Here is a 14,346-nt window from a genome sequence, read left to right as displayed (position 1 = left end):
GAGGGGGAGCGAGAGGGGTAAAGAAAGAGAGAGAGAGAGATAGTAAAATTTTTGCAAGATAAAACCCCCTCCCCTTTGGTCACGTGAATGTCAAAAATTCCTAGGTTTGTGCGGATCCAGCGTCTATAGAATGAAATTGGTACATTCACGTGGGCCGTTTCCTGGTGTGTTATTGGCTAAGGCAAACAATGAGCTTGGAAGTTCGCCTCTGCCACAAATGTCTATCCTCCCACAAGAGGTTTGTCCTAATGAGCCAATTATGGGAAATACACCTACGTTAACTGGTCTTGAAAATAGACATAAAAAGGGCTTCTGTGATACAAGTTTCAAAATCTGCAAATGCCAGGAGTAAACTGAGTAAGTTTTTGTTTTGATTTTTCGAGTTGTTTGGCTGTTTTACAGAGTTACTTTAGCTAGCTTGAATAACCGGGGGACAATAATTTTCTTTGACGTGCTAGTTTTACTTTGCAAAATTTTATTTTTTTATGTTTTATCGATTTTCTCACGGTGTTTGTGTTTTTTTTATGAAGACGATTTGGAAATGTTGTGTTACTATTTAATAAGATAGAATTTTTAAAATTGATAAATAAGAATGCTTCCTGCAGATCTTGAGCTTTTGCCTTCTCCCTCCCCGGTTTCTTATATAGTTGTTGTTTTTTTTTAGTCTTAAATGAAAAAAAGTTTCAAAATCTGCAAGTATCAGGAGGAAACTGTGTAAGTTTTTTGTTTTGCTTTTTTGAGTAAGTTTTTGTTTGGCTGTTTTACAGAGTTGCTTTAGCTAGCTTGAATGACCGGGGGACAAAATTGTTATTAGACATGCTGGCATCTCTTTGCAAAATTTATGTTAGTTACGGTTTATCAATTTTCTCATGATGTTCGTGTTTGTTTTATGAAAATGATTCGGTAATGTTGTGTTGCGTATTTAATGAAAGAGAGTTTTTAAATATAACGAATAAGAATGCCTTCTGCAGGTCTAGAGCTTTTACCATCTCTTCCTCCCCGGCTTTTTTGTAAGTTTAAAGTTTGCCTTGCGGACGCAATGTATACAAGATTTTGATACAAGTTTGTTTGTTGTTGTTTTTTTACTTTTACTATCATCATTATGTTTATAGCACTGAAATGAACGAAAGAGCAAGAGTATACAGTAAAAAGTATAGGAGAATCCAGTCCGAGATTACCAAGATGCTAACTTTGACTGAACCTTCTAGTGGTGATGTTGCAGTACCAGACAAACATGATCTTCACGTTGATGACGTTTTAGCTTGCAGCGAAATTGTTAGCGATGGTTGCAGTGCTGATCGATCGAAGACATCACCTCTAAACATCGAATTAGCTAGGTGGGCAGTTAAGCACAATGTATCTCGTGAGTCCTTCAATGATCTGCTTTCAGTTCTCAATAGACATGGTTATGAGCATTTACAAAAGGATGCTAGAACGTTGCTAAAGACTCCCAGACGAATCTGTACTCAAGAAATCTGCGGTGGCTCCTATGCTTATTTTGGAATTCAGGAAGGTTTGATTCAATGTTTAAAAGAAATGGATGTGATTGATGTTACTGAGATTAAGTTAAATGTCAGCATAGACGGTTTGCCTTTGTTTAAATCATCGCTTGTACAAATGTGGCCTATTTTGGGCATGTTTCACTCTAATGTTTTCATTGTTGCACTATACTGTGGGAAATCTAAGCCCCATCCTGTAGATGATTTTTTGAAGGACTTTGTTCTAGAAGTCAAGCACCTCTGTGTAGCTGGTATAACCTTCAACAAAACAAACTTAAAGTTTGGTCTTGGTGTTTTTATCTGTGATGCTCCAGCTAGAGCGTTTTTGAAACAAGTTGTTGGACACACCTCAAAGCACGCTTGTGAGCGTTGTGAGATTGTTGGTGAGTATGTTGCTCATCGCGTGGTGTTCAAGCCCCAAAGTTCATATCTGTTAAGGTCTGATGCTTGTTTTGATCAGCTGTTGTATTTAAATGGTCATCAAGTTGGTGTATCCCCTCTCTCAAGTTTAGGTGCATCTTTGATCAATGACTTTGTTTTAGATTACATGCATTTAGTTTGTCTAGGAGCAACAAAAAGAATTTTGACTTTTTTAGTTCAGGGTCCAAGAGTATGCAGGCTGTCAAACTTTTTAATAAGCGATGTTTCTAACAGACTGTTATCTTTAAATGGCAAGTTACCTTCTGACTTTGCTCGCCAACCACGCTCATTGTCTGAGCTAGACAGATGGAAAGCCACAGAATTCAGGCAGTTTTTACTTTATACTGGTCCTCTGGTGTTGAAAGCTGTGCTTCAAAGCGACATGTATCAACATTTTCTTTTGCTGCATGTTTCTATTTCTATTTTGTTGAGTTCTAATAGTGAGTTCAGGCGTCATTACTTATCTTATGCTAGGGACTTGCTTAACTGTTTTGTAGAAAACGCTGCAACTTTTTATGGTGAAACCTTTGTGGTTTATAACATTCACAGTTTGGTTCATCTCTCAGATGATGTTGAAAATCAAGACTGTTCACTCAATGAAATGTCCGCTTTCCCTTTTGAAAATTTCCTGCAAACATTGAAGAAACAAGTTCGAAACTGCAACAACCCAATATCACAAGTTGCAAAGCGTCAGTTTGAATTGCAAAATGTCAGAACTGTATTTAAAACTTCAAAGCGTACAAACCTGTCTGTAAGTTTTCGAGATTCTTGTTTTCTACATCAGAACTATTTTTTTGTGATTGTTGAAAATCTTGCAGATGATAACTACTTGTGCAATCGTTTAAAGGTGAAATATACTAAAAGCTTTTATACCAGCCCAGCGGATTCCAAAATCTTTGACATTGGTTTTGTTGAGAAGTTTGACGAAGTGGCATTTACATCCAAAAGGGTTCTGGTTCTTAAGACTGAACTTGTAAGAGTAAAGAAGGTTTCAGTATTGCCTTTCAATAATGGTTTTGTATATTTTCCTCTTTTGCATGAATCAGAGCAAAAATAATTTTTTTTTTGTGCATTAGTTGTTGTTGTTACTTTGTTTGTTTTTTATTTGTTTAGTTTTCTTTGTTTTTTATTAGTTTAGTTTTTTTTTACATGTTTAGTTTTTAACTGCAGAATTAAAGTTTTTCAAAATCAATTTGCTTATTTTAGCACTATGCAACCCCCCTAACCAATTTCAACTTGCTCAATTTTTATTCTTCTTCAATATGGGAATTTAAGAATTAGGTTACGTTGTAATGTTTTTCATAACAACAGTTTATTGATCATTTTAGTATTTCAAAAATGTTTTAGAATAGATTTATAGTATTTCTGAATTACATTAACAGTTGCATTACTTGTGATCATAATAATCAATTTAATATTGTCCTTTGTTTGGAGCTGTTCTCATCTTAAAATTGTTTTCTTTAGATTGATTAACAAAACTTAGTAAAAAGGTTTGACGAAAGATGGAACCAGTACCAATGAAAAAGTGGGCTTGTGCGGTATGGCAAGAGAAGAGCAAAACAGAAATAGGAGTAATTTTAAGAAAATGGATTGATACAGAAAAAAAGGTTGTTTATTGGCCAAGTGGTGTAGATGTATTACAGGCTGAGAGATACAATCTTTCACCAAGTTCACACTGGAAGCAGTTTAGACTTATAAAAATGAAATGTGAGGATGGTAGGTCTTTTATCATTTTTTCAAGTTGCTATTGCTTTTATTGTATTTGTGCGAGTAAGATTTTAAATCAGCTATGTGTTTGTTTTGTTTTTTTGTTTTTGTTTTTGTTTTTAAAAAGTAAATGTCTACTTTTGTTAAAGATGACGTTGAAGTGTGTAAACTATCAGACTTGTCTGCTTCAGAAGATGAGCATGGTTTTGTTGTTGACAATACATTGACCTCAAATGAAACATTAGGTTAGAAACTGCACCCTTTGTTGGATTTTTTATAATAGGTTTACATCAAATGCATGTCATTTAATACAAATACATGGTTTTTTTGTTTGTTTTTTTTTCAGACATTCCATTGATACCAGCTTCTGCTCCTCACAAAACCAAATTAACAGCATTTCCAACTCCACCATCTTCTTTTGTCCCTTCGTCCTCAAAAGTCAGTGAATCATCGCAAAGTTTCAGAGAAGCAACACGCTCTCGGTCTAGATCCCCTGTGACCAACAGGTAATTTAACTGAGTTTTATCACATTGAACTCTGCATGATTAAACAATGCAGTGATGTGATATTTTATTTCATGTTAAGGACACCTCAACCTGTTGCATGCAGCTCCTCCCAAGGTTTTCCTCTTGAAACTGCACGTAAGGAAAATTGTTTTGACTAAAGCGGTTTATTTTAAATATGATTGAGCTTGAGAGTTGCAATAAAGAATTGTTTGGAACATGTTCTGTTCAGGTGACTTCTACTCAATATTTTTCAATTTATTCTAACAGAGTTTCAAAAAGCTGTTCTTAACAATTTGGGAGAGATTGCAGTATTCATGAATGAGCTACGCGAAAGGAGAGCTGTCCATAATGACACCAAACAAATCTCAGCTCTTTTGAGCTTAGAAGAGTTTGAGACAGTAGAAGAGCAACTGAAGGATGAAAACTACAGAAAAAATTTGGTAATTTCACCACTGTTGTTTTTTTAACAATTATTGGACAGAAAATCTACTTTTTTTTTAAAGATAGTTCCTAATTTGCAGTTGGTCTTTGTATACAGGTAGAACAGCTCTCTCAAATTGGGGGTGTAGATGTCAAAGATGCAACTTCAAAAATCATTGACAGAATGTTTTCTGTGAAACTGCAATGTAAAATGAACATGAAAGGGAGTGGCGGAAAGTTAGCATTAGAAAAGTCTGGGTTATGGAGAGTTGTAATTGGTAAATATGCTTTTGTGTGTGTGTGTGTGTGTGTGTGTGTGTGTGTGTGTGTGTGTGTGTGTGTGTGTTTGTGAGAAACATCTAGAAAATTAGCTAATGCAGTATTTTGTGGGTAAATTCTTTACAGAAGTTAAGAGGAACTGAAACTAGTTTAGATTTTTTGCTTTCTTTAATTGTTTATCTAATTTACTTAAAGATGCTGTGAAAATAACATTTCCTGCTATGAAAGAGTCCAGTATGAGAGAACGTGTAATGGTTAAGCTAAAGAATGCGCCAGGTCGAAAAGATGGTACAAAAAACCAATAAAAGGTTTACTTCGATCAATGGTCTGATGTTGGGAGAATTGTAATTGGTAGTTATACTTTTATTTAAGACTAAGAAACAACTGAAATGGTAGCTAATGCCATGCATAGTTTGTAATGTTTTTACCAAAGAAATAATGAACTGAATTATTTGTTCTTTTAAAATTGTTTTTAATTTTGTTTTTTTTATTATTGGATTTTTTTTTAATTGTTTATCATTTTTACTGTTTATTTTTAAACTCTTTTTTGTATTTATAATTGAAATGCTGCCTGCACAAACTGCATTAGTCACACTATTTTCATTTTGAGATGTAACCATTTTAAGATTACTTGTAATAAACTAAAATAAGTTCACTGCTTTGTTTATTTTTTAAACTTTCTTGTCAAGAAATTCACAAGTCTGTTTTGTTTTTCTAAAGATAGTAAAAAAGATATAAAAAGAGAAAATAACTTAAATTTTATTGTTTAAATATATAAAATAAATGGTTGATGAATTTAATAACTATAAAATCCATCATGCATTTTTTAATATGCAGAATTTCGTTGCAAGAACCAATAGTATTGATTGTTTATTTTAAAAAATAAATTATTAAACAAATACTTTTGTTCAAAAAAAAGAAAGGATAAGCACCAAAATATCATTTCTATATTTTAAGTATTAAAACTTTCAAAATGTTGAATTAAAAAGAAAAAAGAAAATATCTCACAGTTTATTTTTAAAGAACAAAACAAGGATAACTTTGCATGGATTCTTTTTGTTACAAGATTTCATTATATTAACCCATTCATATGGTTTGCTTATTTCTCCAATTTTTTCTTCTTTTTTCAATTCTTGCAAAGCATCAGTTAATAAGTGTTATGAAATAGGGTAATTAATTATTATTCTTTGAAAAGCTCCATTGTACAAAGGTTAACCAAACAATACAAAATATATATTTTGTTTTGACTGTAGCACTTCTAGGCAAACAGAGTTATCTTCTCGTTTCTATCATTCTTGTTTTCTTTAATATAATCATCTAAAAATGTTATTACTTCATTGGGTCCTTTATCTGCAGCATTTTCTACATTATAATAGAAGGTTGTTTTTTAAGAAACAAGGTTAATGATACCAAAATTGTGTACCCATGTGTCTTTTGTAATATACTCCACTAACATTAGTTGCTTACTTGTAGTTAGTTACTTTTTGATAATTCGTACATAATACAAGACTGCTGTTACTTTTTGATAATTCGTACATAATACAAGACTTGTTTGTCCAACTCATATTTTTTTGTTTCATCATAGAAAACCTGTGCTTTTCAGATATGCATATCATGTTGGAGTGTGAAGTTTTTTGCTAGAAGTATACCTCCTTTCAAAAGTTAGCATTAAAAAGAGTAATCTAAATATAAATTTGATAAAGTTATCATTAATTTATAACAAATTTGCTATTAACTTATACATTAAAAAGAATTTAAAATGCAACTTTATTACAACTTAGAGACTAAATTTAAAAAGCTAGACTAGACTAAACTGAAACATTATTAATTAATGATTTCTTTAAGGTAACTTAAAATATTACTTTAGTTTTATAATCATTACATGTAAACATACATTCAATATTTTTTTAATTGAAAATATGTCCTTAAAAATAGATGAACAAACTGAATTCCTAAATTGAAATTTTATTATATATCTATGAACTATTATATTTTACTTATTTACTTAAGTTAAAGTCATTTATAATGTATCTATAAGTAAATTAAACAGTAAATAGTATTTTCTATGCTAAAATGTTAGTCTTTTTTCAAACATATTTCAAGTAAGGGATGAAATAGTTTGTAATTTAATAAAATAAACAATAATACCATGAAATATCATATAGTTATAATGACTGCTAATGGTAGTTACAACTTCAACAAAACAAATGTATAGGCATTACAAACACTAAAGATTAATAATGAAAGATTAATCAATAGCATGCTACAATTATCACAAGTGTTGATCCTTTGTTTAAACTTATTAATACAGTAGTATTGTTCCTTTTACCAATTAAGAGTTTCCATTATAATAACTGTTAATCATTATAATTGTAGAACAGATTTTCTTCACATTTTTTTTTTTTTATCTTTTTATTTGTATTTCTGCACCAGTTTTCTTCAACTCTTTTTCTTCTTTTGGATGCCATGATAGCTTGCTTGTATTCGGCAAAAATATTAGATCTATTTGTCACTTGTAAAATCCCTTATTGAAATTGATTCTATTTTTTATGCAGCTCAGATATTTTTTTTGTTCAAAATAGCTGGTACACATGAAAGTTTATTAGTTCATTATTGAAGTGACATAGTTATCTCTGTTTTTTGTTTTTTGTTTTTGTTTTTTTAATGGACTTAAGGAGTTTTTGCTGGCAGCACTTCATTTGCTATTGTTTATTATTTTAATTGTTTATTGTTTTTGTTGCAATTTTATTTTCTTTTGTATTTGTTGTTGTTATTTATTATCTGTACTCTCAAAGAAGTTAAGTTTTGTTTATAATTGTTATTGTTTGGTATTTTTATCACATTTTAAAATTAACTAGTTTATATTTTTAAGTTCTTTTTCTTACTTATTATTGCTATTGCTTGTTAACTTCATTTTTTATTGCTTTTGATATAATTTTAAAATCTTTGTATTAATGTTTTTGTTTTTAATCATTATTGTTAAGTTTTAAAGTTTTTTTAAACTACTTCTTTATTAATTATTGTTGTTGTTCTTTTTATTATATTTCTATGTTTTTTTAATATTTATTGCTTATTGTATTTACTCTTTAATAACTCTTATTGAATTTAAAAATAAATTTTGACTACTTTATATTGCTAATATTTGAGATTTTTTTTTTATTGTAAAAACCTTTCTTGCTGTTTATTATTGTCATTGTTTATCATTTTTGTGATGCTTTTTTGTATTAATTACTATTGTTGTTTATTACTTTTATCACATTTTAAAGCTCTTGCTATTATTTATAGTTGCTGTTGTTTGTTAGTTTAATTATATTTGTATAGTTTTGATTTATATTTATAAGCTGCACTTGATTGTTCCGTTATTTTGTTAATACATAGAGCTGCTGCAATTTTTTTATTTTTGTAGCAACAAAGCGCTGTTTTCAACTCCTCATTCAAATCAACAATCCCTTTCATCCAGATTATCCTCTCTCCTCCTCCCCTGCCTCCTTGCCAAAAATGAGGCCAGAATGATACATTTATTTTTCTCCTATGGAGCAAGATCCACAACATTCTGACACTTTTTTATTATCTTAATTATTGTTTTATCTTAAAGTTTTTTTGTTTTTTTGTTTTCTATCTTTTATTACTTATCACTTCTCATTGCTAATGTTTTTATCAAGCTTAAATTTTTTTTTTTTAGTTGTTCTTCTATATTATTTTCATCATCTGTTTAAGTTTTTAAAGTGTCATTTTTTTAAAATTTCTGTTCCTTTATTCACATAGGCAAGTGCTATGCTTTTTTTTTTTTTTTTTTTTTTTTCAATCACCTAGATGCTAGTCTCAACTCCTAAATCAAATCAATAATCCCTCTCATCCAGATTAATCCCTCTCCTCCATCTCTGCCTTCATGTAAGGCTGGAAAGATACATTTATTTTCATTCTATGGACACGAGATCCACAACATTCTGACATTTTTTTGTTATCATTATTATTGTTTTAACTTTTTTTTTTTACCATTTATCTTTTATTATTGTTAATAATTTCATCAAGCTTTAAATTTTTCTCTATAATTTTTAGTTTTTCTTCTGTATTATTTTCATAATCTGTTTCAGTTTTTAAAACTTCATTTATTTATTTATTTATTTTCTTTTATGTTTTTTTTTTTTTTTTTTTCAGGCAGGGTTTTTATTGTAGTTGTTGTTGTTGTTATTGCTGTGGTTGTTGTTGTTGTTGTTGTTGTTATGGTTGTTGGTGTTGTGGTTGTTGTTGTTGCTGTTGCTGTTGTTGTTGATGAGGTTAGTTAAGATTTCTATTATATTTTGCAACAACTTTAACTATTGTTGTTGTTTATTATCTTTGTTACACTTTTAAGTTAATGTTGTTATAATAAAAAATTCCTTTTATCCCTTATCACTTTTGTAATTGATTATTACTTTTATTGTTTATTGCTTTTGTTAAACTTTTTAAATTCTTTGTATTAGTGTTGTTGTTGTTGGGTGTTTTTATTGTGTTTAAAAATGCTTTTTATTATTCAATCTTAAAACTATTAACTATCTTTAAATATAGTTGTTTAGTTTTTTTTTTATTATAGGTTTGAATTGTTCTTACTTACTAAAAATGTTTACGTATTTTTGCAGATGCTGTAAAAGTTTACGTTATTAAAAGAGTCGTTATTGCACGTTCGAGCATTAGTTAAGCTAAAGAATTTATCAATCCGAAAAGATGTTATGAACTGTATTTGAGCGCATTACTTTGAGGAGTTTAATACGAATGTGGTTCGAACAAGTAGAAACTCCTAAAATTTTAACAATTCGTACTTATATTTTTCAGCCACTGTATTTGTAGGATAGAAGTAATATTTCTTGTTAATGTTTTAAATAAGTATGCTTGATATTTGTGCTTTTGCATTTCCATTTAAAAGTTTTATTTAAGAAACTCTATAATCTAACTGATATAAGAACAAATAAAGTTCCGTGTTAGTCCTATTTTTCTACTAATAATGAATAGTTAAAATAACACATTTCTCTTTGAATTTTAGTATGTATTACGGTTGTAAACTATTTGCATTTGAAAAATAAACATGTATGACATGAATAAATATGCGTTTTACTATTATTTTCCAAATAGATGATAACATTTACAAAGAATGTATTTTATGAAATATTCCTATGCATTAACTATTATTAACTTTATATTATTGAAGGACATTTAATTATAAAATTTATTATAAAAGTCCTTTCCGTAATATTGAGTTAATAATAGTTATGAAAAGAGATCATAAAGAAAAAGGTTACAGAAAAGCTAAGAAAAAGAGCTCTAAAAGACGCAATATCAAGACCTCTTTAAGAAAACTTTCCGTAAGCGTCTTATCGTCTCACGTTTTAGACGTCTACGGAGACGTTTTCAAAACCAAAAATATGCCTATAAAAAACATCTTTTAGACGTCTTTGTGCCGGCTGGGTTACCACTGAATTGCTTGATGCCCTTGGGCCTTTTTTTGCTCAGCCTGACAGGATACAACAAAATATGGCCAAGGGATGCAAGAGGAGTCGGTGAAAGCCTCGAATTTGGCCACATTCGGCCCAAATTTCGACGTTTTGTATGGAAATTGAGCCAAAAACGGGGTTTTGTCGCCGAATCCGGTACTTGCCAGCCTCTCTGTTGGTTGTCTTTGTCATTTTCGTGCTCAGCCTGATAGGTTACAACAGAATATGTCCAAAGGCTCCAAGAAATCTCGGTGAAAGGCTCCAATTTGACGAAATAATCACAGAATTGACATTACAAGCAAATTCTAAGCATTTCTGTGCATTTGTCGCAAAATTCGGTACTTACCACTGAATTGCTTGATGCCCTTGGGCCTTTTTTTGCTCAGCCTGACAGGATACAACAAAATATGGCCAAGGGATGCAAGAGGAGTCGGTGAAAGCCTCGAATTTGGCCACATTTGGCCCAAATTTCGACGTTTTGTATGGAAATTGAGCCAAAAACGGGGTTTTGTCGCCGAATCCGGTACTTGCCAGCCTCTCTGTTGGTTGTCTTTGTCATTTTCGTGCTCAGCCTGATAGGTTACAACAGAATATGTCCAAAGGCTCCAAGAAATCTCGGTGAAAGGCTCCAATTTGACGAAATAATCACAGAATTGACATTACAAGCAAATTCTAAGCATTTCTGTGCATTTGTCGCAAAATTCGGTACTTACCACTGAATTGCTTGATGCCCTTGGGCCTTTTTTTGCTCAGCCTGACAGGATACAACAAAATATGGCCAAGGGATGCAAGAGGAGTCGGTGAAAGCCTCGAATTTGGCCACATTTGGCCCAAATTTCGACGTTTTGTATGGAAATTGAGCCAAAAACGGGGTTTTGTCGCCGAATCCGGTACTTGCCAGCCTCTCTGTTGGTTGTCTTTGTCATTTTCGTGCTCAGCCTGATAGGTTACAACAGAATATGTCCAAAGGCTCCAAGAAATCTCGGTGAAAGGCTCCAATTTGACGAAATAATCACAGAATTGACATTACAAGCAAATTCTAAGCATTTCTGTGCATTTGTCGCAAAATTCGGTACTTACCACTGAATTGCTTGATGCCCTTGGGCCTTTTTTTGCTCAGCCTGACAGGATACAACAAAATATGGCCAAGGGATGCAAGAGGAGTCGGTGAAAGCCTCGAATTTGGCCACATTTGGCCCAAATTTCGACGTTTTGTATGGAAATTGAGCCAAAAACGGGGTTTTGTCGCCGAATCCGGTACTTGCCAGCCTCTCTGTTGGTTGTCTTTGTCATTTTCGTGCTCAGCCTGATAGGTTACAACAGAATATGTCCAAAGGCTCCAAGAAATCTCGGTGAAAGGCTCCAATTTGACGAAATAATCACAGAATTGACATTACAAGCAAATTCTAAGCATTTCTGTGCATTTGTCGCAAAATTCGGTACTTACCACTGAATTGCTTGATGCCCTTGGGCCTTTTTTTGCTCAGCCTGACAGGATACAACAAAATATGGCCAAGGGATGCAAGAGGAGTCGGTGAAAGCCTCGAATTTGGCCACATTTGGCCCAAATTTCGACGTTTTGTATGGAAATTGAGCCAAAAACGGGGTTTTGTCGCCGAATCCGGTACTTGCCAGCCTCTCTGTTGGTTGTCTTTGTCATTTTCGTGCTCAGCCTGATAGGTTACAACAGAATATGTCCAAAGGCTCCAAGAAATCTCGGTGAAAGGCTCCAATTTGACGAAATAATCACAGAATTGACATTACAAGCAAATTCTAAGCATTTCTGTGCATTTGTCGCAAAATTCGGTACTTACCACTGAATTGCTTGATGCCCTTGGGCCTTTTTTTGCTCAGCCTGACAGGATACAACAAAATATGGCCAAGGGATGCAAGAGGAGTCGGTGAAAGCCTCGAATTTGGCCACATTTGGCCCAAATTTCGACGTTTTGTATGGAAATTGAGCCAAAAACGGGGTTTTGTCGCCGAATCCGGTACTTGCCAGCCTCTCTGTTGGTTGTCTTTGTCATTTTCGTGCTCAGCCTGATAGGTTACAACAGAATATGTCCAAAGGCTCCAAGAAATCTCGGTGAAAGGCTCCAATTTGACGAAATAATCACAGAATTGACATTACAAGCAAATTCTAAGCATTTCTGTGCATTTGTCGCAAAATTCGGTACTTACCACTGAATTGCTTGATGCCCTTGGGCCTTTTTTTGCTCAGCCTGACAGGATACAACAAAATATGGCCAAGGGATGCAAGAGGAGTCGGTGAAAGCCTCGAATTTGGCCACATTTGGCCCAAATTTCGACGTTTTGTATGGAAATTGAGCCAAAAACGGGGTTTTGTCGCCGAATCCGGTACTTGCCAGCCTCTCTGTTGGTTGTCTTTGTCATTTTCGTGCTCAGCCTGATAGGTTACAACAGAATATGTCCAAAGGCTCCAAGAAATCTCGGTGAAAGGCTCCAATTTGACGAAATAATCACAGAATTGACATTACAAGCAAATTCTAAGCATTTCTGTGCATTTGTCGCAAAATTCGGTACTTACCACTGAATTGCTTGATGCCCTTGGGCCTTTTTTTGCTCAGCCTGACAGGATACAACAAAATATGGCCAAGGGATGCAAGAGGAGTCGGTGAAAGCCTCGAATTTGGCCACATTTGGCCCAAATTTCGACGTTTTGTATGGAAATTGAGCCAAAAACGGGGTTTTGTCGCCGAATCCGGTACTTGCCAGCCTCTCTGTTGGTTGTCTTTGTCATTTTCGTGCTCAGCCTGATAGGTTACAACAGAATATGTCCAAAGGCTCCAAGAAATCTCGGTGAAAGGCTCCAATTTGACGAAATAATCACAGAATTGACATTACAAGCAAATTCTAAGCATTTCTGTGCATTTGTCGCAAAATTCGGTACTTCCCTGCCGGCACAAGCGCATTTTAGACTACTTAAAGACGTCTCCATTTGGTCTCCGTAAAGACGGGTATTTTATTTGCGTTTTTTATACGTTTTTAAGATATCTTATTTTTGGCTCTGAGAATGATATGAGCTTAATTGCTTTGAATGATGTTTTACTTGGGCTTGGTTTTTTTTCTTTGTGTACAAGTTCATTAATTTTGTATTTCTTTTCTGTTTTATCTTCTCATTAGTTTTATATATTTTTAACCTACGATATTTTTCGTTTGCATAATCATTAGGTAGGTTTAGTCAACAACTCTTTATGTAATAATGAAATGGATATCATTGCTGTTGATTTTGTATTATAAATAGAGAATAATTAGTTGGAACTAAAGAATTCAACTTAATCACAGCGCAAAAGTTCTTAGGGGCAATTGAAAGTGAAATAAATCTTGTATATTCACTCTTGAGAATGTTTTTGATTTAGCGTCTAAAAATTTGAAGTAAACTTAGCCTTTGGGATCTTTTATATAGCAAAGAGGAAAGGAGGGGCAGGGGGAGGGGAGGGAGAGGAAGGGGATAAGGATGAGCAGTAGTAATTTTTTTTATATGAGATAAACATAAATATTAACCTAAATTAATGAACAACATAAATAAAACTCACTGAAATATTTTTTAATTCAAAGCATCATATGTTTACAAAATTATAATTTCACCTGATAGTTATATTACCTATAATTATAATTTCACCTGCTTTACAGTCTGAAACACATAATTGTTATTTTCTTATAATGATGAGAAAATGTTACTAAACCAAACAAATAATTCCATTTAAATTTTGTTTCAAAATAAGAAAAAAATCAGAAAACAACAACACAACTAAATGAAACTTTTTTTAAACTATAAAATATATTTACAACTAGATCATTTAATGCAGATTCTTTGCCAGATGATGTTGCGACAGTGGTACATAAATTTTTTAAAAAAATATTGCACAGTATTATACAATTATGTTCAACCATATCCATTAAATAACAGTCTGATATCATCATAATTACTTAAAGTTTTTCTGCAAACATGATCTTTAACTATTTGAAAAGTTAGAACAAAGAAATTGGCAAGAATTAGCTGATAGAAATTTAATCCACCCTAAT

General features: G+C 32.5%; 2 protein-coding genes across 7 annotated transcripts; both read left to right on the top strand.

Annotated features, from left to right (window-relative positions):
- On the top strand, positions 1 to 2,991 carry LOC149876088 (uncharacterized). 3 transcript variants are annotated; one of them, XM_090075726.1, is made up of 3 exons: positions 1 to 357; positions 665 to 714; positions 1,113 to 2,991. In XM_090075726.1, exons 2-3 carry the CDS (start codon positions 671 to 673, stop codon positions 2,974 to 2,976), a joined length of 1,908 nt encoding a protein of 635 aa, XP_089931852.1. In that variant the 5' UTR covers positions 1 to 357; positions 665 to 670; the 3' UTR covers positions 2,977 to 2,991. The 3 variants fall into 3 exon arrangements, with proteins under 3 accessions (XP_089931852.1, XP_089931853.1, XP_089931851.1); XM_090075727.1 differs by having other exon boundaries at positions 251 to 714; XM_090075725.1 differs by lacking the exons at positions 1 to 357; positions 665 to 714 and adding an exon at positions 726 to 1,010.
- Positions 2,472 to 9,911, top strand: LOC149876087 (uncharacterized). Of its 4 annotated transcripts, none has more exons than XM_090075731.1 (8): positions 2,472 to 3,200; positions 3,384 to 3,635; positions 3,776 to 3,871; positions 3,973 to 4,132; positions 4,212 to 4,267; positions 4,400 to 4,572; positions 4,671 to 4,830; positions 5,027 to 5,831. In XM_090075731.1, exons 2-8 carry the CDS (start codon positions 3,422 to 3,424, stop codon positions 5,134 to 5,136), a joined length of 969 nt encoding a protein of 322 aa, XP_089931857.1. In that variant the 5' UTR covers positions 2,472 to 3,200; positions 3,384 to 3,421; the 3' UTR covers positions 5,137 to 5,831. The 4 variants fall into 4 exon arrangements, with proteins under 4 accessions (XP_089931857.1, XP_089931856.1, XP_089931855.1 ...); XM_090075730.1 differs by lacking the exon at positions 2,472 to 3,200 and adding an exon at positions 9,451 to 9,911 and having other exon boundaries at positions 3,296 to 3,635; positions 5,027 to 5,182; XM_090075729.1 differs by lacking the exon at positions 2,472 to 3,200 and adding an exon at positions 8,990 to 9,113 and having other exon boundaries at positions 3,296 to 3,635; positions 5,027 to 5,182.
- The last annotated feature ends 4,435 nt before the right edge of the window (positions 9,912 to 14,346 follow it).

This window comes from Hydra viridissima, unplaced genomic scaffold (genome assembly GCF_058129835.1).
Source record: "Hydra viridissima isolate aposymbiotic clone 2 unplaced genomic scaffold, HvirCarnegie_v1 scaffold_40, whole genome shotgun sequence".
Classification (NCBI taxonomy): Eukaryota; Metazoa; Cnidaria; class Hydrozoa; order Anthoathecata; family Hydridae; genus Hydra; species Hydra viridissima.
The sequence above is the reverse complement of the archived record's forward strand: the minus strand, read 5'-3'. Positions and strand labels throughout refer to the sequence as shown.

Bases quoted from the DNA above. Each gene is read 5' to 3' on its own strand.
- LOC149876088 (XM_090075725.1), top strand. From the start codon at position 907: ATGTTGTGTTGCGTATTTAATGAAAGAGAGTTTTTAAATATAACGAAT. The intron at 1,011-1,112 runs GTAAGTTTAAAG...TTATGTTTATAG, and splicing joins TCTTCCTCCCCGGCTTTTTT to CACTGAAATGAACGAAAGAG.
- LOC149876087 (XM_090075730.1), top strand. From the start codon at position 3,422: ATGGAACCAGTACCAATGAAAAAGTGGGCTTGTGCGGTATGGCAAGAG. The intron at 3,636-3,775 runs GTAGGTCTTTTA...CTTTTGTTAAAG, and splicing joins AAAAATGAAATGTGAGGATG to ATGACGTTGAAGTGTGTAAA. The intron at 4,831-5,026 runs GTAAATATGCTT...ATTTACTTAAAG, and splicing joins GTTATGGAGAGTTGTAATTG to ATGCTGTGAAAATAACATTT.